Raw genomic sequence first — 20154 nt, forward strand, 5'->3', positions numbered from 1 at the left:
GCATCCCTGCCCTTCCTCTATTCTCCATTCAGTCCTCTCCCCGCTGCCCCTCTTCACCCCACCTGCTCCTCTCGCCCCCTCCCTTCCCGAGCAGCGGGTAGAAGAGACGCCACAGCTGCTGCTGTTCCAGCCGCAGCAGCCGCCGCGGACCGTTCGGGTCATCATCACCCCGCCCACGCCCGGTGCGGAGGCTGAGGTCGCGCACTGGCCTGGGGATGAGGGAGTCGGCGAGCGTGGCGTGGCTGGGAGAGGGGCGGGAGGAGTGAGGAGGCCTCAAAAGCAGCTCCCCCGCGGCGGGCAGGACTCCACTGCGCCTCTGCGCTGGAGAGGTCTTTGGGTGACTGACTGGACAGCCGCCCCAGAGACACTTTCTAGCCGGCAATTCGGTGGGGTCCGTTGACTGCTGAGCTGTCGTGATCTGGGTGGCATCAGCTGGTGAGGGCAGACGCCACCTCCTGAGCAACCAGAACTCAGGAAACCAGAGATCCCGGAGGAAAGAGAACCCAAGAGGAGAAAGGGGGTCCAGGGAGCCCAGCTGCTCAGGGTTCCCTTAGGTGCTGGTGGAAACCTGTCACATGGCAGCAAGTAAGTACCTTTTTCTTGCTGAGTGCCCAGTCCCGGGTTGGTGATAGCTGTCTTCTGCTGCCAGCCTTTCCGACCCACCCTGCCTGCCCCACCCCATACACACCCATAGGGTCCCCAGTAGGAAATTCTGGGCTCAGATTAAGAGAACTGCTTCAACAGCAGCCACCGTCTGAATGTTTTCCCTGCACTGTATGTTGTGTGTGGTCAGTTTTCTCATCTCACCAGGTAAGCTTCTGAAAAAGCAAGATGCTCTGGTAGTGTAAAATTTCTAAACACCTTATATGGCAATGACTTTTTGGTTACATGGTACAATAATAGAACAGAAGGAATAAAAGCTTATGCCGGATAAAGTATACTTCTAACAAATCTTATCTCTTACTCCAAGTAACTTAGTGATTTCAAGGTTGGTGCTTTTCCTGTAAGAATCAATAGTATAAAATTAGCAGCACAAATGTGATAGGAAATGGCATGCCCAATTTTCATGGCTGGGCATTTTGGTACTGTTTGGATCAACAGGTTTTTGTTTCCATTTTTCCATTGTTTGGCTCTGTAAAATGCATACCTTCTAAAGGTTTTCTTTTGAAAGTGATGATGATGTGTTCATGACAACTCTGGTTATATGTTGCTTCTAATACTTAGGATATCGGTCTAAGAAGGATAAATGATGAATTCATGCGGAATAACACACTTATGGGTTCCTTTCATTAATGGAAATCATAGAGTCAAGTTTGGATATTGACCAGAAATATCTCTTGAAATGGGAAGGAGTTTGGGTGGTGTTTTTTGTGAATATTTTTCTTCCTAGCTATCATGTAGTCTATAGCAAATATAAGGAAGCTGGGCCCTGCTATGACCAGGCCTAATTCAAGTTTCTATAACCCAACCTCTAGTTTTACAAGTAGAGAAGACAAGACCCATGAGTAATAATTTGATGAGCTTACTTGGGTTAATCACTGATGAGCGAATCATTGAAGAAAACTTTGAATTTAATATGACAAATAACTTTGAATTTAATGTGGCAGAACTTTATTTTTGTTTATGTAAAATTGAAGTAGTTTAACTTTTGATTAAGCTTTATGTTTCTTATTTGTAAATAATAAAAAAAAAAATTACAGATCCTGATAAGGACCAAATGACAGAGATTACGTGAAGGGTTATGTAAAGGTAGTACCATGTATAACTACTGCTCGTATAAGGAATTGTTCCTCATTTTCATCCACTTCACTCTCTGGCTCTCAATTAAAGTCCAGTTCAATATAAGTTTTGACAGGCCTCACTAGAATGCACTAGAGAAAGCAAAATTCAAATTCAAGTCATGAACTGTTGCCACCAGTACAATTTAAAGTATATTCAACCTGTGAGCCTCCATCCTTACAAAATTGTGTGCCTTGGATAACAATTCATATTTAAACACTTTTGAATATTCTCAAAATATGCTTTATTATCTTTTTCTTTTTAGTTTTAAATTTTGTTTTGGGTATATGTTCTTACTTCCTTGGAATGAAACCATCAAATATTTGGATATTGCTGAATTTATTTGGTCCACTAATTAACACAGGGGAAGTCAAAGTTTAGGCATAAATACACTATTCCTGACTGCTGCTGCTGCTGCTGCTGCTAAGTCGCTTCAGTCGTGTCCGACTCTGTTCGACCCCATAGACGGCAGCCCACCAGGCTCCCCCGTCCCTGGGATTCTCCAGGCAAGAACACTGGAGTGGGTTGCCATTTCCTTCTCCAGTGCATGAAAGTGAAGCGTGAAAGTGAAGTCACTCAGTCGTGTCGAACTCTTAGCGACCCCATGGACTGCAGCCCACCAGGCTCCTCCGCCCATGGGATTTTCCAGACAAGAGTACTGGAGTGGAGTGCCATTGCCTTCTCCTGACTGCTAGGATTTATTAAAATTCTGCACTGAGAGGAGAAGTACTGTGAGCTCCTTTTTACTACCAGTGTATTCAAAACAATAGGAGAAAAACCTGAAATAGGACAGGCTCAGGAAAAGGAACCAACAGATTTCAGATGACAGGATACAGTGTTGCCATGTCAGTTACCACTGGAGAGGGAGCCCTGGAGCTAAGCACTAGAAACTGGGTCCTCTGCTGTGGGAGAGGCTCTGGGAGGATAGTTGACACATTCCCACTAACTTTGTGCAGGTAGGATGAATACAGGCCTAAAGCACAGTGGAAATGGGAGCAACCATATTTTACTCAATGTCGCACTTAGGAAAGAAGTATCCTAATATGCCCTAGTCCTAGATCTCATTATGACAGGATCTGTAACACCACTGAGATAGTCAACCCTCAACCTACCACCACGACTTTCTCTTAAAAACTTATGGTGGAGGCATAAGCCTGAAAGAGACATTCTTTTATTCCTGGGAGTCTGGTTCCATGATTTCAGCTAACTCCTGTCACACCTGGTCCACTGTGACAGGACATCTACAAACTCTTTCCACCCTGACAAGCAATCCGCCATGTGCTGTCACCCACCATCATATGACACTAACTTGTATGGACAAACCTCATTTTCCCCTGAGTTGGTCCCCTTTTCTTCTATTAATATGGGCTAACCAAGGCCATGCAAACTAGGTCTTACCTCTGAAAAAGGTACACTTTTTCAGTGTACACTGAAAAAGGGAACCTTTAATATTAGAGAAAATTTTTGAGGTTGTACTCCATGCCGATACGGGGAACTCTCATTTGTCTAGATACCGTATCTCTATTGTGTACACAGCATTTCTGATTGGATTGACTCAGTTTGTTGCTGACTGAGGACAGCCAGCTCTGTGGACAGTTTTGATTGTGGTGACAGCCAGGTGCTGGATTGTATCAGCATCAAAGAGAAACTTAATGAAAATGTTGAAGCCCCCCCTCAGGGAAATTTCTGATTTTAAAGATCAAAGATTACTCCGTCCAGGGCACTTGGTTTTAAACCAGGACATAAGAGGATGCTGACTGGGGGGCCATAGTCCCTGGTTGAATATATGGTGCTGAGTGGAATATTCCTTCTCTCCTTCTTTAAATGACACAGTGAGGCTCCCCATCCACCAACCTCTCATTCTTTGGGTTTTTGCTGAGACTGCATCGTCTAAGCACCTGATAAGGCTTTGGTTCTGGTCCATATCTGGTCTCACCTTAGTCTGTTTTATGGCTCCTCTCTAGTTGCTTTCCAATTTGAAAAGGAATTAGTGTCTGTGTATTTGGTTCTACATTTGAAAAGCTAGAGTAGTTTCAGGGTGGTATAAGTAGATCCCGTAAAAGCAGACCTATGGTTTCAGAGTGACCAGGAGCAGAGGTGAAGAGCCAATACTAAGAAGCCTCTAGGGTTCCAGTGACTATTCGAGTTCTAGAATGTTTTTAAAATTTGTGTTCCACAGATTTGGTGGAGCCTGAAACCATAGGCCAGAGGGTCTCAGGATTGCTAATGAGTCTAGAAGTTACATACAAAGCAAGCTCTCCTTTGTATTATTTTCATAGGAGCAAGAATACTTTCCTCCCTCTTGAGACCTTAGCTCTTTAGGTGGCCTCTGGCCATTTCTTCTAATCAAGGGTCTGATTGACTAGGGTCATAAAAATAGCTAGTTCTGGAAAGATTCTGGCTTTTCCCCAGTGTGCTTGTTTTGGTGGCCTGGACAGGCACAGCTATAAATTATTATCATATCCATAGAAACAAGGAAACAAGGGACCCTGCTAGTGAACCATGAGGTTGCCATAGAGAAGCTCAAGGGGGCCTACTTAAAACCCAGGCAACTTTCCTTCATGTTCCTGGAACTCTTCTCTGCCTCCACTGCCAGTTCTAACTCTTAACCCTGGTGGGAGTTCATTTCCCATAGACACTTTCTCTCCTGCATCCTATCAAAGCATGCATTGACCTTTCCATTGACCTTTCCTTAGGCTTGTTCTTTTAAGTGGATGTGAAAAGAGACTGGGTGCTAAGACTCTCTCATAAGACACTCTTGTCCGAATTTCTTCTCCTCAGTATAAATCGTAACACTGTGAATGTGTGGTATCTAAATTCCTGAACTGCCTCTCTCTGGAAAGATGACTTTTCCAAAGACCTGATCTCTTAGTTATATTAGTGAACCATCACTAGAATTCGAGTCTGTTAGATTTGAGGAGAGTTCAGGTGGCTCAGACAGTAAAGAATCCACCTGCAATGCAGGAGACCTGAGTTTGATCCCTAGGTTGGGTAGATTCCCCTGGAGAAGGGAATGACTCCACTCCAGTATTCTTGCCAGGTGGGTTAAAGCCCATGGGTTGCAAAGAGTTGGATATGACTGAGCAACTAACCCTTTCACCTTTCACTTCAGTTCTCAAAGAAGAACTTTTAATTTGGGGGAAAGATGGAACATATTCCTTTGGATTTTTGCTGGTACTTATTTATTTCCAAGACTTCTTTCCTAAGTTTTAAATTCAGAAAAGTACCCAGAATGAAAAATTCTTAAGAAATAAAATCAAAGCAAAATGGCAATACATACTTATATTTTTGAGAAAATTACTTATTTATTACTTTCTTCTGCAGAATAACATACTCTAGGAATGTGTTGGCTGAAATTTTCACAGTGAGGGAGTTGAGTCCAGAATTAAGTGTATGTATTGAAGCCAAATCAGGATGACCACAGCTGTAGGCAGAATCTAGGTTCAAGTGTAGAAGTCAGATAATCAAAGCTAAACAGGAAGTAAGCAACTGTAGTGAAAAATATGATCCCAAAGCAGAAAAAGAAATAGGCTGAAGTCACAGGGAACAGACAGCTATAAAATTCCAGGTGGATTGGCATTATTCTGGTCAATCTCCTTTATTCCTAAGCCTTCAGTGTGTAAACTTTACATTTCTGGATTTTAATAATGCATGTACACAATAAATTATGGTCAGATAGTACTTTTCAGGTGGCACAGTGGTAAAGAATCTGCCTGCTAATGCAGGAGACGCAAGAGACACGGGTTCAATCCCTGAGTCAGGAAGATCCCCTGGAGTAGGAAATGGCAACCCACTCCAGTATTCTTGCCTGGAGAATCCCATGGACAGAGGAGAGCCTGGCGTGTTACAGTTCGTGGGGTCACAAAGAGTCAGACATGACTGAGTGACTGAGCAAGCACGCATGAGTATAGAAATACTAACAAGAAAGCAACAGAGCTCTTTGACACCTTTTCAGTCCCTCTCCATAGACGTAGCAGTTTCTTCGTTTTAGAGGGAAAACATCGTGCATGTGCAAGCATATATGCCACTGTGTAACTAATCCTCATAAAACATCTTAGTCAAAGATGTTCTTTGAATGCAGTGCAAGCTGTTCTCAACACTGTATTTTTCACTAAATAATTTATTTGGTGAATCTTTCCATATGAACTTAAACTTCAGCAACATATTCATAGGGCAGTTTAACTGCTGGGTGAAAGAGTTCATTCAGCATTATTTTAGGGAGTATTATCAAGCAGTCTTTCAGAAAAAAATGCAGTTGTTTACACTCTCAACTGAACCATGAGAGGGCCCATTACTTCTGTATCCTAGCCTGCCAAAGATGGCATCCATTGGGAAGAATCTCAAGTATGTCTCTAGAGTTTTACTGCTAAAATTATTGATTGTTTTAATCTTACCATATCTTTCAAAATACCGTGACTCATCTTTCCTGGTGCTTCCTTAAAGACAATTAAAATATTTTTGTATCCTTCATGAGAAAAAAGCAATGCATCTAATATCATTTGAGTTCTAAACCCTGGGGAAGAAAATACAATTGAGAACTCTTGGTGAAAGGGCTTTGCATCAGAGAATTTAGCTGTGAGTCATTACAGAAACTGGGAAAGATGAAATATAAGCCATAATACATCTATGAAGTACAATCAAAAGGCTCCAATGAATAGAAATATGATCTAAATTCTTCACTTCACTAAAGCAGGTGTGGTTCCTATATTCTCAACAATCCAGAGATTCCAGTTAATCATTACATTAACTTTGTATCCCTCACTTATGTATGCAGTACATTCCAGTCTCCAAATGTTTACAGCCTTGTTACTACTATCATTACATTTTTTTGCAATTATCTGAATGGAATTGGTACAAGAGGCTTGCTGCATTATCCATGTCTAATAGCATAATTGTCTCAAAATAGCTTGGAAAACATGTGAGAAGTCTTTTTACCCTTTATTTCCTATTTCCTGTCAGAGTGAAATTGACATTTGCTGTTATCACTTCTCTATGGATCTATGGTGCTAATTTTTGCTTCATTGTTTTTAGTTTGCATTATCTTGCTGTACAGGTCTACATCTTTGTAGGTTATGCTAAATCTTTTGGTAAATGTATTAAGAGAATTAATATATACATATATTACCCCTTACAGAGTAAAACATTTCATAATTCTCTTTGGCAAAGCTACTCTAGCATCTGTTTCTCATGCCTAGGATCAAGTCTACCTTCCCAGAAAGCATATGGGTTGATTACTTAGATGCAGTAGTTTTAATTCCCTCAGGTGGGAAAAATGGAAGTGAAGAGGCTGTGAGTGCTCTGGACAGTCACCTCCTACATGTGCAATATCTGTCTTCCCAGCTTGACTGCATTACTGGTAGGCTGTGCTCCGGGAATCGAACTGAGGGACAGGGAAGCAATGCGTAACGGGATATGGAGGGAGAGAAGAAAACACTGACTTCCGGTAGCCCCTTTCTTCCCTGGCCTTCATGATCTCTAAGACGATGCAGCTGCAGTTGCTGACTGAGAATGCTGCTTATCCACACAGCCTCCTCCCTGGGAAATAAGCTGCAGAGGGGCCGAGCATGAGATGACTGGTTGAGTGACTGTGTCGTTCATCATCTAACTCAGAGGCTTTCCTTTGAAAAGGACAGTGAATGACATAAATAATTAGTTCTCAACAACAAAAATACACTCAAATTGTCCCTAGAACCCTGTGATTCCTGGTCATGCTACTGAACTATGAAACTGAGTGGGTCAGAAACAAAAGGAAAGGGTGGAAGGGAAAAGTTAGATTTATTATCTTGGGGGGAACTGGGAGCAACAGGATAAGGTGGATGTTCCGGTTGCATATTTTATTTCAAACTTTAGACCTGTTTTGCACCAGGACATATGTAGTAGAATGGCAACATCTGGTAAGGTCAAGGCACCCACAGAATCAGAAAAATTCTAGAGCTGAGGGAGATAAGGGGTCCAGAGAGGTGAAAAGCATGTGATCCTTTGGAGAAGTGATTTTCTAAAGCAAGTATTTGCCTCAGAAATTCTGGTATAAGCCTCGTTTGTCTCTCATACTTGGGATATCAGAGAACATAAAACAACATGTAATGATGTCTCTGCTTGCTTTATGAGGGTGGTTGGATGAAGCATGGCTATCAGCCAAGGAATCTTTCTCTCTAGCAGGCTGCATCAGGTTCATCCCAAGGGGCCCTAGCCCAAGATACTCTGAAATTGTCTGTCTGGGTTGGGCTGCTGACTCCTACATTTTCAATATTAGCACTAATATCCAGTCAAGAGCTGATATAATTCAAATCAGGTGCAACAAGAAGGTATTCTTTCCCTACAACTCAGTATCGGGATGTTGATCCAAGGCCACCATCCTCTCCCCTTCTTCTCAGAGGCCTCAGGATTCATAAACTGCATGTTTGACACTCTCACATCTAGTCAACCACCCAGGACCACATTATTGAAAGTTTTGTGCCCATCTCAAGCTAACCTAGAGCCAGAGTAGGTGCTGGAGGCTTATGGTTGGCCTTAGATGACAACTGGTCCAGAGTTCTTCCATCTGATTTGCAGATTTAGGGCACTGTTTGTGGATCTATGAGCTTAGTTCCACTGGTCAGAAGCTGAGCATAAATGAAGGGCCAAAAAAAAAAAAAAAAATCCACAGTTTCACTTCAGATTGAGAGGATGCTTAAGGAGGTCAACTGGTTGTGAATGATCCCAAAAGCGCCAAGGTATAGTTCTAGTTCTGTATTTTTAAAACAAATATTGAGATCATACCTTATACGTCAGGGGAACAAGTTGCATCAAGGACATTAGGACTGAAGACAGCTTATAGAATCTAGTTGCATGACAGAGCCCCTTTGAATTCCTTTGGAAAGTGGCAAAGAGTACTATTTTTTATTTTGTGTTGTTAACTCCTAATATGGCTACTGGCCAGGAATTTTTGGTTAATGATCTAATAGATCTTTGGGTTCGTGAGAAGTACAATTCTAGGAAGATTCCAGTTCCATTACAATGTGCTCATTTTTTCAGTGTAACAAGGGGTAATTCAGAAATCCCAGAGGCCACTTTCACAAAGCAGTGGAAATTTTGAGAATACCTAGAAAAATTGAGAACATTGAGTGCTTTAGAATATTGAGTTAGACCACTTTCCTAGACTCACTGGTAGGGAACCAAAGCAGTTGTTTTCTTAGAAGATTCAAGTAAGACTTGTTAGGGTAGAATTAGCTTAACCTTTTATGTTCCTGGCAATTGGGCTTTCTGTTGCCTTTATCACTGTCAGAATAGTATTTTTTGTTGAGCTTGGAGACGCTCACTGGGATCCTATACCCAGTGATCTGCATCCCCACTTGGCTTTTCAGCTGCCACTAAGCTTCCTGTTCATTGTTCTTAGACAATTTGCAATCAGATGCAGATAGACTGTTAACTGACGCTGGCCGGGATTTCCTATTGTGTGTATTGACTGTGTCATTCTGAAGTTTAAGGTCCTTGACTTTGCTTCTTTCTTCAAGAAGAGAGATATTAATTCTCATTGTTTGAAAATTTGATGAACTCCCTGTAGAATCCAGACCCACTAGTGTTGGAGATGATTTGAATTTGCATCTCTTTTGCTTTGAAATAATATTTTTCAGAGATAACCAAGATAACTTGATTCTTACTTGTTTACAAGTCTGTCTCCCATTGCCCTTAAATTCAGTAATTATAACATTAATATTTACAGCACTGATACCTAGCTCAGTGGCGCTTAATAAATACATGTTCCACAAATGACTGATAAATATATGAATATCAAAAGCAAACACCATGGTTAAACTTATTGCCCTATATGACATGTCAAACTGCAGTAACAATCTTTAAAGGAAAATTAGAGCTCACTTTTTAAAAACATAGCTGAAACCAAAAAGCTAAAATATAGAATTATAAACATATATGATTGTAGAGATATTTTTGAGAGACTTGAGAGATATATTTTTGAGAGTGCTTGCAACCACTTTCTACAACATGTGCTGTGCTTAGTCGCTCAGTCGTGTCCAACTCTTTGCAACTGCACGGACTGTAGCCAGGCTTCTCTGTCTGTCAAGATTCTCCAGGCAAGAATACTGGAGTGGGTTGCCATATCTTCCCAACCCAGGGATCGAACCCAGGTCTCCCACACTGCAGGCAGATTCTTTACTATCTGAGCCACCAGGGAAGTCTTCTGCAAGATAACATATTCCAATAATGTGTTAACAAGGGGTCTGAGATGGATTAGGACAAAGAAACTAAGGGAGGATAGAGTTGAGCAATCAGGAAATCTGAAGCCACCAAAAAGCCCAGAACTGGGACCTGAAGTAGGTCAAGGCTAAGTTAGGCACACATGTTTTTGTTGTTCAGTCTCCCAATCATGTCCAACTCTTTGTGACACCATAGACTGCAGCACACCAGGCCTCCCTCTCACCATCCCCCAAAGTTTGCCCAAGTTCATGTCCACTGCATCGTTGATGCCATCCAGCCGTCTCATCCTCTGACGCCCTCTTCTCCTTCTGCCCTCAATCTTTCCCAGCATCAGGGATTTTTCCAGTGAATCAGCTGTTAACGTCAGATGACCAAAATACTAGACCTACAACTTCAGCATCAGTCTTTCCAACAAGTATTCAGGGTTGATTTCCCTTGAGCTTGACCGGTTTGATCTCTTTGTTGTCCAGGGGACTTTTAGGAGTCTTCTCCAGCACCACAATTCAAAGGCATCAACTCTTCAGCACTCTGCCTTCTTTATGGTCCAGCTCTCACAAGCATACATGACCACTGGGAAAACCATAACCTTGACTGTATGGACACTTGTTGGCAGAGTAATGTCTCTGCCTTTCAACACACTGTCTAGGTTTGTCATTGCATTCCTGCCAAGAAGCAGTTGTCTTCTGATTTCATGGCTCCAGTCACCATCCACAGTGATTTTAGAGCCCAAGAATAGGAAATCTGTCACTATTTCCACCTTTTCCCTTTCTCTTTGCATGAAGTAATGGGGCTGGATGCCATGATCTTAGGTTTGTTAATATTTAGTTTTAAGCCATTCTTTCACTGTCCTTCTTCACCCTCATCAAGAGACTCTTTAGTTCTTTACTTTCTGCCATTAGAGTGGTATCATCCACACACCTGAGGCTGTTGAGGTTTCTCCCGCCTGTCTTGATTCCAGCTTGTAACTCATCCAGCCCAGCACTTCTCATGATGTGCTCAGCATATAGGTTAAATAAACAGCATGACAGCAGACAGCCCTGTCGTACTCCTTTCTCAATCTTGAACCAATCAGTTGTTCTATACAGGATTCTAACTACTGCTTCCTAACCTGCATACAGGTTTCTTAGGAGACAGGTAAGATGGTGTGGTATTCCCAAATCTTAAGAGCTTTCCACAGTTTCTTATGATCCATAGCCTTTTGTGTAGTCATTGAAACAGAGACAGGTGTTTTTCTGAAATTCCCTTGCTTTCTCTATGATCCAGCAAACGTTGGCAATTTGATCTCTGGTTCCTCTGCCTTTTCTAAACCCAGGTTGGACGTCTGGAAGTTCTTTGTTTGCATATGCTAAAGCCTAGCATGAAAGATTTTAAACATGACCTTACCCACATGGGAGATGAGTGCAGTTGTTGGATAATTAGCACATTCTTTGATACTACTCTTCTTGGGAATTGGGATGAGAGTTGACCTTTTCCACTCCTGTGACCACTGGTGGGTCTTCCAGATTTGCTGGCATACTGAATGCAACACTTTGGTGACATCATCCTTTAGGGTTTTGAATAGCTCTCCTGGAATTCCATCACATCCACTAGCTTTATTAATAGCTGTGCTTTCTAAGGCCCAGTTGACTTCACACTCCAGAATGTCTGGCTCTGGATGACTGACCACACCATCTTAGTAATCTGGTTCACTAAGATCTTTTTTGTACAGAGGAAAGACATGTATTCTTTCCATGTCTTCTTGATCTCTTCACTGTCTACTAGGTCTCTGCTGTTTCTGTCCTTATTGTGCCCATCTTTGGGCAAAGTGTTCCCTTGATACTTCTAATTTTCCCAAACAGATGTCTAGTCTTTCCCCTTCTGTTCTTTTCTTCTGTTTTATGCACTGTTCATTGCAGAAGGCCTTCTTGTCTCTCCTTGCTGGTCTTGGAAACTCTGCATTTAGTTGTATGTACCTTTCACTTTCTCCCTTGCTTTTCACTTCTCTTCTTTTTTCCAGCTATTTGTAAAGCCTTCTCCAACAACCACTTTGTCTTCATGCTTTTCTTTTTCTTTGGGATAGTTTGTTCACTGCCTCCTGTGCAATATTATGGACCTCAGTCCATAGTTCTTCAGGCACACTGTTAACTAGATCTAATCCTTTGGATCTATTCATTACCTCCACTGCATATTCATAGGGGATTTGATTTAAGTCATACCTGGCTGGCCTAGTGGTTTTCCTGGTTTTCTTTAGCTTAAGCCTGAATTTTGCTATGAGAAGCTGATGATCTGAGCCACAGTCAGCTCCTACTCTTGTTTTTGCTGACTGTATACAGCTTCTCAATCTTTGGCTACAAAGAATGTAATCAATTTGATTTTGGTATTGACCATTTTTTGATGTCCATGTGTAAAGTCATCTCTTGTGTTGTTGAAAAAGGGTGTTTGCTATGACCAGTGCATTATCTTGGAAGAATTCAGTTAGCCTTTGCGCTGCTTCATTTAGCCATTCCCTCCTCCAGGGGATCACATTTAGTCAGAATTCTCTGCTATGACCTGTCCATTTTGGGTGGCCCTACACAGCATGGCTTATAGCTTCATTGAGTTATACAAGCCCCTTCACCATGACAAGGCAGTGATCTGTGAAGGGGTTGGCACACACAATGAGGAGAATTAACCAAAATTGGCTAAACCCTGGGCAGAACACAACTGTAGAGAGTATAAAGAGCCAAAAATCAAATCATTTAAGTCAGGAAAGGGTGAAATAATCTCAGGGGCAAGAAAAAGTTGTATTAAAGAAAATGTTAGCTATACCGGAGTAAAGATATTCCAACACAGGAAAAATCCAAGAATATTAGTTATGCAGCAAGTGGAGTGAAGGCTGAACCAGTTTTTGGCAGCTAGAGTTTATATACACACGGGAATACAGTAGCTATTTTCATCAGATGTTTGATCTGCCCTAACAGCTGCCTTTCAGTCAGTCCTCACATGTAGAAATATTTCTGTTGTCCTCATATGTAGAAATATTTCTAGCTGTGCCACTTTAAATCATCAGGTTATAAATGTGGCATGTTTTGAATTATACTTGTTACAGTCCAAACTTGAGCTGACTTTGATACAATTCTTGCCAAAATCTTACTTTAGGAATTCAATTTTTTAGAAAAGCAGTCTAATGGACAGATTAACTATTAATCTTTCTATATTTTCCAGGCATTTGTGCTATATTAAGATCAATCACCAGAAAACACAGTGCCTGGATCATACTTCATAAATTCCCCACAGAAATGCTTTTACTGAATTATGATTTAATGATTAATAATTTACAGTCTGCACTCAGCTGTCTAAAAGTTATAGGCAAGCCAGTTTCATTTGATTAAGTGCTTCCATTTCTTTGTCATACTATAGAAGCCAGTGTCCGCTATCTATTTATTCATCTAGTCAACAACCATGTAGTCTCATTCAACATCAAAATCATGACTAAAGGAGTCTTTTGGTATCACTGACAGGGTAGGGAGAGAGAATTAACAGTGGCAGTCAGTACTGTGGAGCAGGCTCACATATATAGTCTGGTTTCATGTTGATGACCCTGTGAGATACAGGAGGGGTTCTGAAGTTTACCATTAAAGTCTCATAGCTAGTAGGTGGCAGACTGAGGAATCAAAGATTGTTGTGCTGTGAAGGGATAACAGAAAGAAAAAGAAGACTATATTTGGACTATACATATAGAATGTGTGTGTGTATGTTAGTCACTCAGTCATGTCTGACTCTTTTTCAACCCCATGGACTATAGCCTGCCAGGCTCCTTTGTCCATGGGATTTCCCAGGCAAGAATATTGGAGTGGGTAGCCTTTCCCTTCTCCAGGGGATCTTCTCCACCCAGGCATCAAACCTGGGTCTCCTGCATTGAAGTCAGATTCTTTACTATCTGAGCCACAAGGGAAGCCTTGTGGCAAAAATATTTTCATTAATGCTGGCATCTTTGCAATAAGTTTATGACATCCCTTTGTATCTACTTTTAAGGACAATAGTTTTTATATACATAAACTTAATAATGTTTCTTAGTAGTTAGAATATATCCCTAAAAATATAAAAGAAACATTTTTACTTAATATGAAATGATATTTGTAAAATGTTTTGATTTTGTTCATTCAATGCTGCATAGGTTTAGTTTATCTAATATGTAGCCCAAACTTTTAGGTCATATGATACTCTGTGAAAATTCAATTCAAAGATTCTAGGATTGGAAAGTTCTAAGACTATAAGGTCACAGTCAATGAATAACTCTTCTATAGATGGAATGATTTGAATTTTATCAACATTCTGATCCCATTTGAAGACCTTCCAGTTTACATGCATGCCTTTTGGGTGCGGTCATGGAATACAGCAGAAGAGAGAGTAACTGCCTCCTCCATTTTCCTTCAGTATAAATAAAGGTTATATTAACTTTCTTGGTAGACAAAATCAGCATTGATTTATATTGCAATTACTATTAAGTAAATCCCCTTGGCAGTTTTCTCTGCTGCAAATATATACTGACTGCATTTGTGCAGACAGGATGTTTTGGTTCAAATTTCAAAACCTGATGCATATTGCCACTATACTATTATTCTAATAAATTTGACCAATCATTCTAAGATATGACATTATATCACAGTTAAAAATTTTTATTTACTTTGAACCTATTATGTGCCAATCACTGTACTAGGCATTTCATTCACATTATTTGATTTTATCCTTACTTAACGTGAATAGGATCCCAATTTTATGACTGACAGTTTCAAGAATATAAGTAATTTAACTGAAACCTCTAAGAACAGAACAGAATTAGTAACAGAATTTAGGATTTCAATGTAAGTCTAATTCCTAAGTTTGTGATTTTGCTTATATTAGCCTATAACCATGAGCCATTAAGGAACAATTCAAGGAACTCCATGTAAGGAGTACAATTTTGAAAGCTTTTAAATTTTTTAAAGGAAGATTCTCTATGTAAGTAAGAGAAAACTTCAGTTGTTTGTAGTGTGTCTTCATAAATTGTACTTATTCAAAGCATTTTGATTCCCCTCAACAAAATTTGATATGTGAGGTATTACTATGTTATTGCTGTTCATTCATTCATGCGTGCCTGGCTCTGCCACCCCATGAATGACAGCATGCCAGGCTTCCTTGTCCTTCAGTATCTCCTGGAGTTTGCTTAAACTCATGTCCTTTGAGTTAGTGATGACATCCAACCATCTTACCCGACTCTGTCACCCTTTTCTCCTCCTGCCCTCAATCTTTCCCAGCATCAGAGTCTTTTCTAATGAGTTGGCTCTTTGCATCAGGTGGCCAAAGTATTGAAGCTTCAGCTTCACCATCAGTCCTACCAGTGAACATTCAGAGTTGATTTCCATTAGGATTAACTGGTTTGATCTCCTTGCTCTTCAAGGGACTCTCACGAGTCTTCTTCAACACCACAGTTTGAAAGCATCAGTTCTTTGACACTCAGCCTTCTTTATGGTCCAACTCTCACATCCATACATGACTACTGGAAAAACCATAGCTTTGACTATATGGACCTTTGTTGGCAAGGTGATGCCTCTGCTTTTTAATACACTGTCTAGGTTTATCATAGCTTCTCTTCCAAGGAGCAAATGTCTTTTAATTTCATGGCTACAATCACTGTCTGCAGTGATTTTAGAGCCCAAGAAAATAAAGTCTGTCACTATTTCCATTTTTTCCCTATTTGCCATGAAGTGATGGGACCAGATGCCATGATCTTTGTTTTTTGAATGTTGAGTTTTAAGCCAGCTTTTTCACTCTCCTCTTTCCATGTCTGGTTCTCACTGTTACTTCTTGACCTGCATACAGGTTTCTCAGAAGGCAGGTAAGGTGGTCTGGTATTCCCATCTCTTTAACAATTTTCTAGTTTGTTGTAATTCACACAGTGAAAGGCTTTGGTGTAATCAGTGAAGCAGAAGTAGATGTTTTTTTTGGAATTCCCTTAGTTTTTCTATGATCCAGTGCATGTTAGCAATTTGATCTGTTGTTCCTCTGCCTTTTCTAAATCTAGCTTGTACATCTGGAAGTTCTTGGTTCATGTACTGTTCATGTACTGTTCAAGCCTAGCTTGAAGGATTTTGAGCATATGGTGTGTATAAACAATTATTAATGGTCCTTTAATAAGTATTTTGTGCATGACTGAAGCAAGTTATTTGAAAAATAGGTAAATTTTTTGATGTGCAGTTATTAGTTTCCACTAATTTACAAAGAGGGTTCCAAGTTGATATATGTTAATATTTCTATTCCATATTTCTCTCTTTAAAATTGCTTAACACCCCATCCTTGCAATATTCTTTGAGAGTCTTGGGCATAAGCAGACATTGCTATTATGAAAATGTCCCTCTCTGTGGTCACAAATGACTGAACCAAGGGAAAATAAATCCATTGGATAGACTGAGTATCTTTTTATTTACATTTTTGGAAATAGAATTTATAGGTGGGAGTTTAAATTGAAAAATCAAATAAAGTTGAAGCAGGGGTAGCATTTTGTTCTATATACATTCTTAGAAGTGAGCATAGAAAGTCATTTTTTAGATACCTAATGCAGTAGGAATTAAAAGAAAAGCCAAGAAAACTGTGATGTCATGAAAGGTATAAGGAGTTGTCCCAGTGATTATTTTGCATTTTTACATTTCAGAATTAAGAAATGGACTATGTATCCTCTCCTTGGATGTCTGGAGATTATCATTTGTGTAGTTAAAATATCTCTTACAAGCCACTTATTTAAAGCTGTTACTAGTTTGATTCTCACAATGATTTATACTCCATTATTGTTAACCAAGTTATTTTTTTCCCTTACTTTCCACTAATAGCAAGTAATGGATTCAACTATTAAAAAACTCAATTTTGCACAACAGAGGAAAATTCTGGATTAGTGGATCTGTGTGTATGTTACATATGTATGTGATTTCTGTCTTTTGACATACCATATCAATAGGATAAATTTACCTAAGGTTGGCACTATAAGAGACAAAATATATATACAGAAAATGCTGCAATATCAAGTACAAAATTTCTGATCACTGCTTGCAGTAGTAGAATTGCAGTGAGGGTTAAAGAGAATGTATAAAGAATAGTCAGTTGTCACTGAGTAGAGTCACTTGAAGAGTTGGTTTTGACAGAAATTGGGCTGGAAAAAATCAGCAAAAGAACATATTTCTATGTAAAAGGAAATAATGTTTCATAAATGGAGAATTGATACATGAAATTATATTTAATGAAGGCTAATTCAAGTGGCCTGTAGAATAACTTGAAATAGATAAAGACTAGAATTGAGAAAAACCTGTAAAGACTACTGGAGCAATCCACAGATAGAATTACAAAAATGGCTACCTTGATGTAGGTGTATGAACAATGGATAATATTTAAATAACTGATGGAAAACTATTGTAAGAAAATTATTTTTTTCTAAGGAATTAGTGACAAAGAAAAACATTTTATGAGTAATTTTCAAAGTAATGAGTTTATATGTAATTTTACAATGACTGTTAGGTTAAAAAGTAGTTTTAGTCTTGGGAAAAAACAACAAATTTTGTTTTTACTTGTTAAATTGCTGTCATTGGTGGGTTGACACATAGATGACTGAGGAAAGGGAGTGTTTTGGGAAATGTACTTGGTGAATACCTATTTATAGTAGTTAAACTCTGTGTTTGCCTATATATTTACCAAAAAGATGAGGTAAAAGAGGGAAAAGCAAAACTTTAAAGGATATCAAAGTTGAAATTTTGGGGGAAAAACTAAGTCAAAGGAAGTGATCAGAGCTGTAGGAAGAGATACAGAAGAGTGGGTCACAGAGCCAATGAAAATTGAGTTTAGAGAAGGAAAGTCTAGTCAATGACTAAATACAGCTGAGAGTGAAATGATTGGGTTTGGTCTTCCAACAATCTGTAGCCACTTTAGAACTTTTTCATTACAGGGGAGAAACTGAAAGGCAGATTTCAGCAGATGAAAGAGGATTCAATGGATGAGTAAATGAAATAGAATGAGTTATTGATGAAACTACAAATTAAGTCTAATATTAAGGGAAACAAAACCAAGTTTAACTCAGTCGTGTCCGACTCTTTGCAACCCTGTCGGCTGTAGCCCACCACGCTCCTTTGTCCATGGGATTTTCCAGGCAAGAGTACTGGAGTGGGCTGCCATTTCCTTCTCCAGAGGATCTTCCCGACCCAGGGATCAAACCCAGGTCTCCCACATTGTAAGCAAGATGCTTTACTATCTGAGCCACCAGGGAAATCCTAATATTAAGGGAAACAAAACCAAGATTAAAAAAAGAAAAAACAAACCAAGATTAATAACTCAGATTTCTCTTAAGTGCAGGAATTTTCATGGAGTGCGTTGTTTGCCATTCCCTTTCATTCATATCCTAGCCTTTTGTACTTTAATTTTTTCCTTTATTATATCCAAATCTTATATAGAAATGAAGAAAATACTTTTCTTGCAGGGGCAAAATTGAAAATGGCTTCCCCAGAACCTAAGAGCCTGGTCCCTTTCACCAGAGAGTCTCTTGAAGTTATGGAACAGCATAGTGCTAAAAAGCCCAGTGAGGAAGACAAAGAAGATTTAAAACCGAACTGTGACTTGGAAGTTGGAAAAGAGCTTCCATTTGTTTATGGAAATCTTCCTCAAGCAATGGTGTCAGAGCCATTGGAAGATGTGGACCCATACTACACTAATAAAAGGGTAAGGATTAATTAAGTTTACTGTGGCTGTATTTTTATTTATTTTCCAGACATGCAAACAACTGTAATTGAGAAAGAATGAAAAAAGACAGAAGAATAAGTGAAGAGGTAATTTTAAGTTACAGAAAACTGGACAAAACATTTCACATATATTTGAGATTTTTGTCAAAACTGATTATTTGCCTGGTAGATTAGTTTGTTTGGGATAACTGTACTTTGTATGTAATAAGCTACACTGGCATACCTTAATGTTTCATTTTATGGGAGCATCATGGTTGGCTATTTAAGGGTATTGATTTTAAAATAACTATAATATAAAATTTCAATTATATGTACACCAGTTTCAACTGTTCAACTTGATGTGCTTACTCAGTAGTTAGGGAAATAAAACCAAACTATATTTTATTCATAAATTTTATTCACTCATACAGTCACATCCTATCTTATTCCCAGAATGATTTGAGAAAATTACTAAATATTTGACAATTCAGCAAGAAGCACAAAATGATGAAAATAAAAACGATTATGCTTAGAAAAGACAGAGATCTGTGCGGACTGACAAAGCTGGAATAATCTTAAATTACAGCTTCAGGAACACTTCAGTTTTTCCAAGGCAAAAATCTTCTGTGAACAGTCAAGAGCAGAGATTAATTCTGAAATAAGGAAGAGGTGGGCTGATGATAGAACTGGAACCCTGTAGTTGTTGTAAATTGTGGGAAATAAGATGAGAGAATGGAGATGACAACATGGCTTTAATGTGATGGCCAAAGTACTGATGTGATCAATGCAATGTTTAAGTAAGATTAATCTAGAGACTTCTACATGACTATTTCGTGGTAATGATAGAGTCAGAAAGATGAAATAGGAGAGAGACTAATCCAGGCCTGAAGTCAAGAAGTCTGGATTCTAAGAGTGCCTTGGAGACAGAGGTGACACACTTGAGAAGAAACAGCAGGATTTGAAGACTGGTTAATCACTTCATGGGAAATAGATGGGGAAACAGAGCAAACAGTGTCAGACTTTATCTTTTTGGGCTCCAAAATCACTGCAGATGGTGACTGCAGCCATGAAATTAAAAGACGCTTACTCCTTGGAAGGAAAGTTATGACCAACCTAGATAGCATATTCAAAAGCAGAGACATTACTTTGCCAACAAAGGTCCGTCTAGTCAAGGCTATGGTTTTTCCTGTGGTCATGTATGGATGTAAGAGTTGGACTGTGAAGAAGGCTGAGTGCCAAAGATTGACGCTTTTGAACTGTGGTGTTGGACAAGACTCTTGTCCAACACCACAGTTCAAAAGACTGCAAGGAGATCCAACCAGTCCATTCTGAAGGAGATCAGCCCTGGGATTTCTTTGGAAGGAATGATGCTAAAGCTGAAACTCCAGTACTTTGGCCACCTCATGCGAAGAGTTGACTCATTGGAAAAGACTCTGATGCTGGGAGGGATTGGGGGCAGGAGGAGAAGGGGACGACAGAGGATCTG

At 39.7% G+C, this 20154-nt stretch overlaps 1 protein-coding gene across 1 annotated transcript in view; it reads left to right on the forward strand.

The window, feature by feature from the left end:
- The first annotated feature begins 262 nt into the window (after positions 1–262).
- Positions 263–20154, forward strand: part of SCN7A (sodium channel, voltage-gated, type VII, alpha subunit) — an 80548-nt gene continuing 60656 nt past the window's right edge. Inside the window, exons 1-2 of the mRNA XM_010858940.1 lie at positions 263–585; positions 18431–18669. Coding sequence (XP_010857242.1) covers positions 576–585; positions 18431–18669 — 249 coding nt within the window. The 5' untranslated portion in view covers positions 263–575. The remainder of the gene's footprint in view (positions 586–18430; positions 18670–20154) is intronic.

The sequence above is a fragment of the Bison bison genome, unplaced genomic scaffold, assembly GCF_000754665.1.
Source record: "Bison bison bison isolate TAMUID 2011002044 unplaced genomic scaffold, Bison_UMD1.0 scf7180017864452, whole genome shotgun sequence".
In the NCBI taxonomy this organism is placed as follows: Eukaryota; Metazoa; Chordata; class Mammalia; order Artiodactyla; family Bovidae; genus Bison; species Bison bison.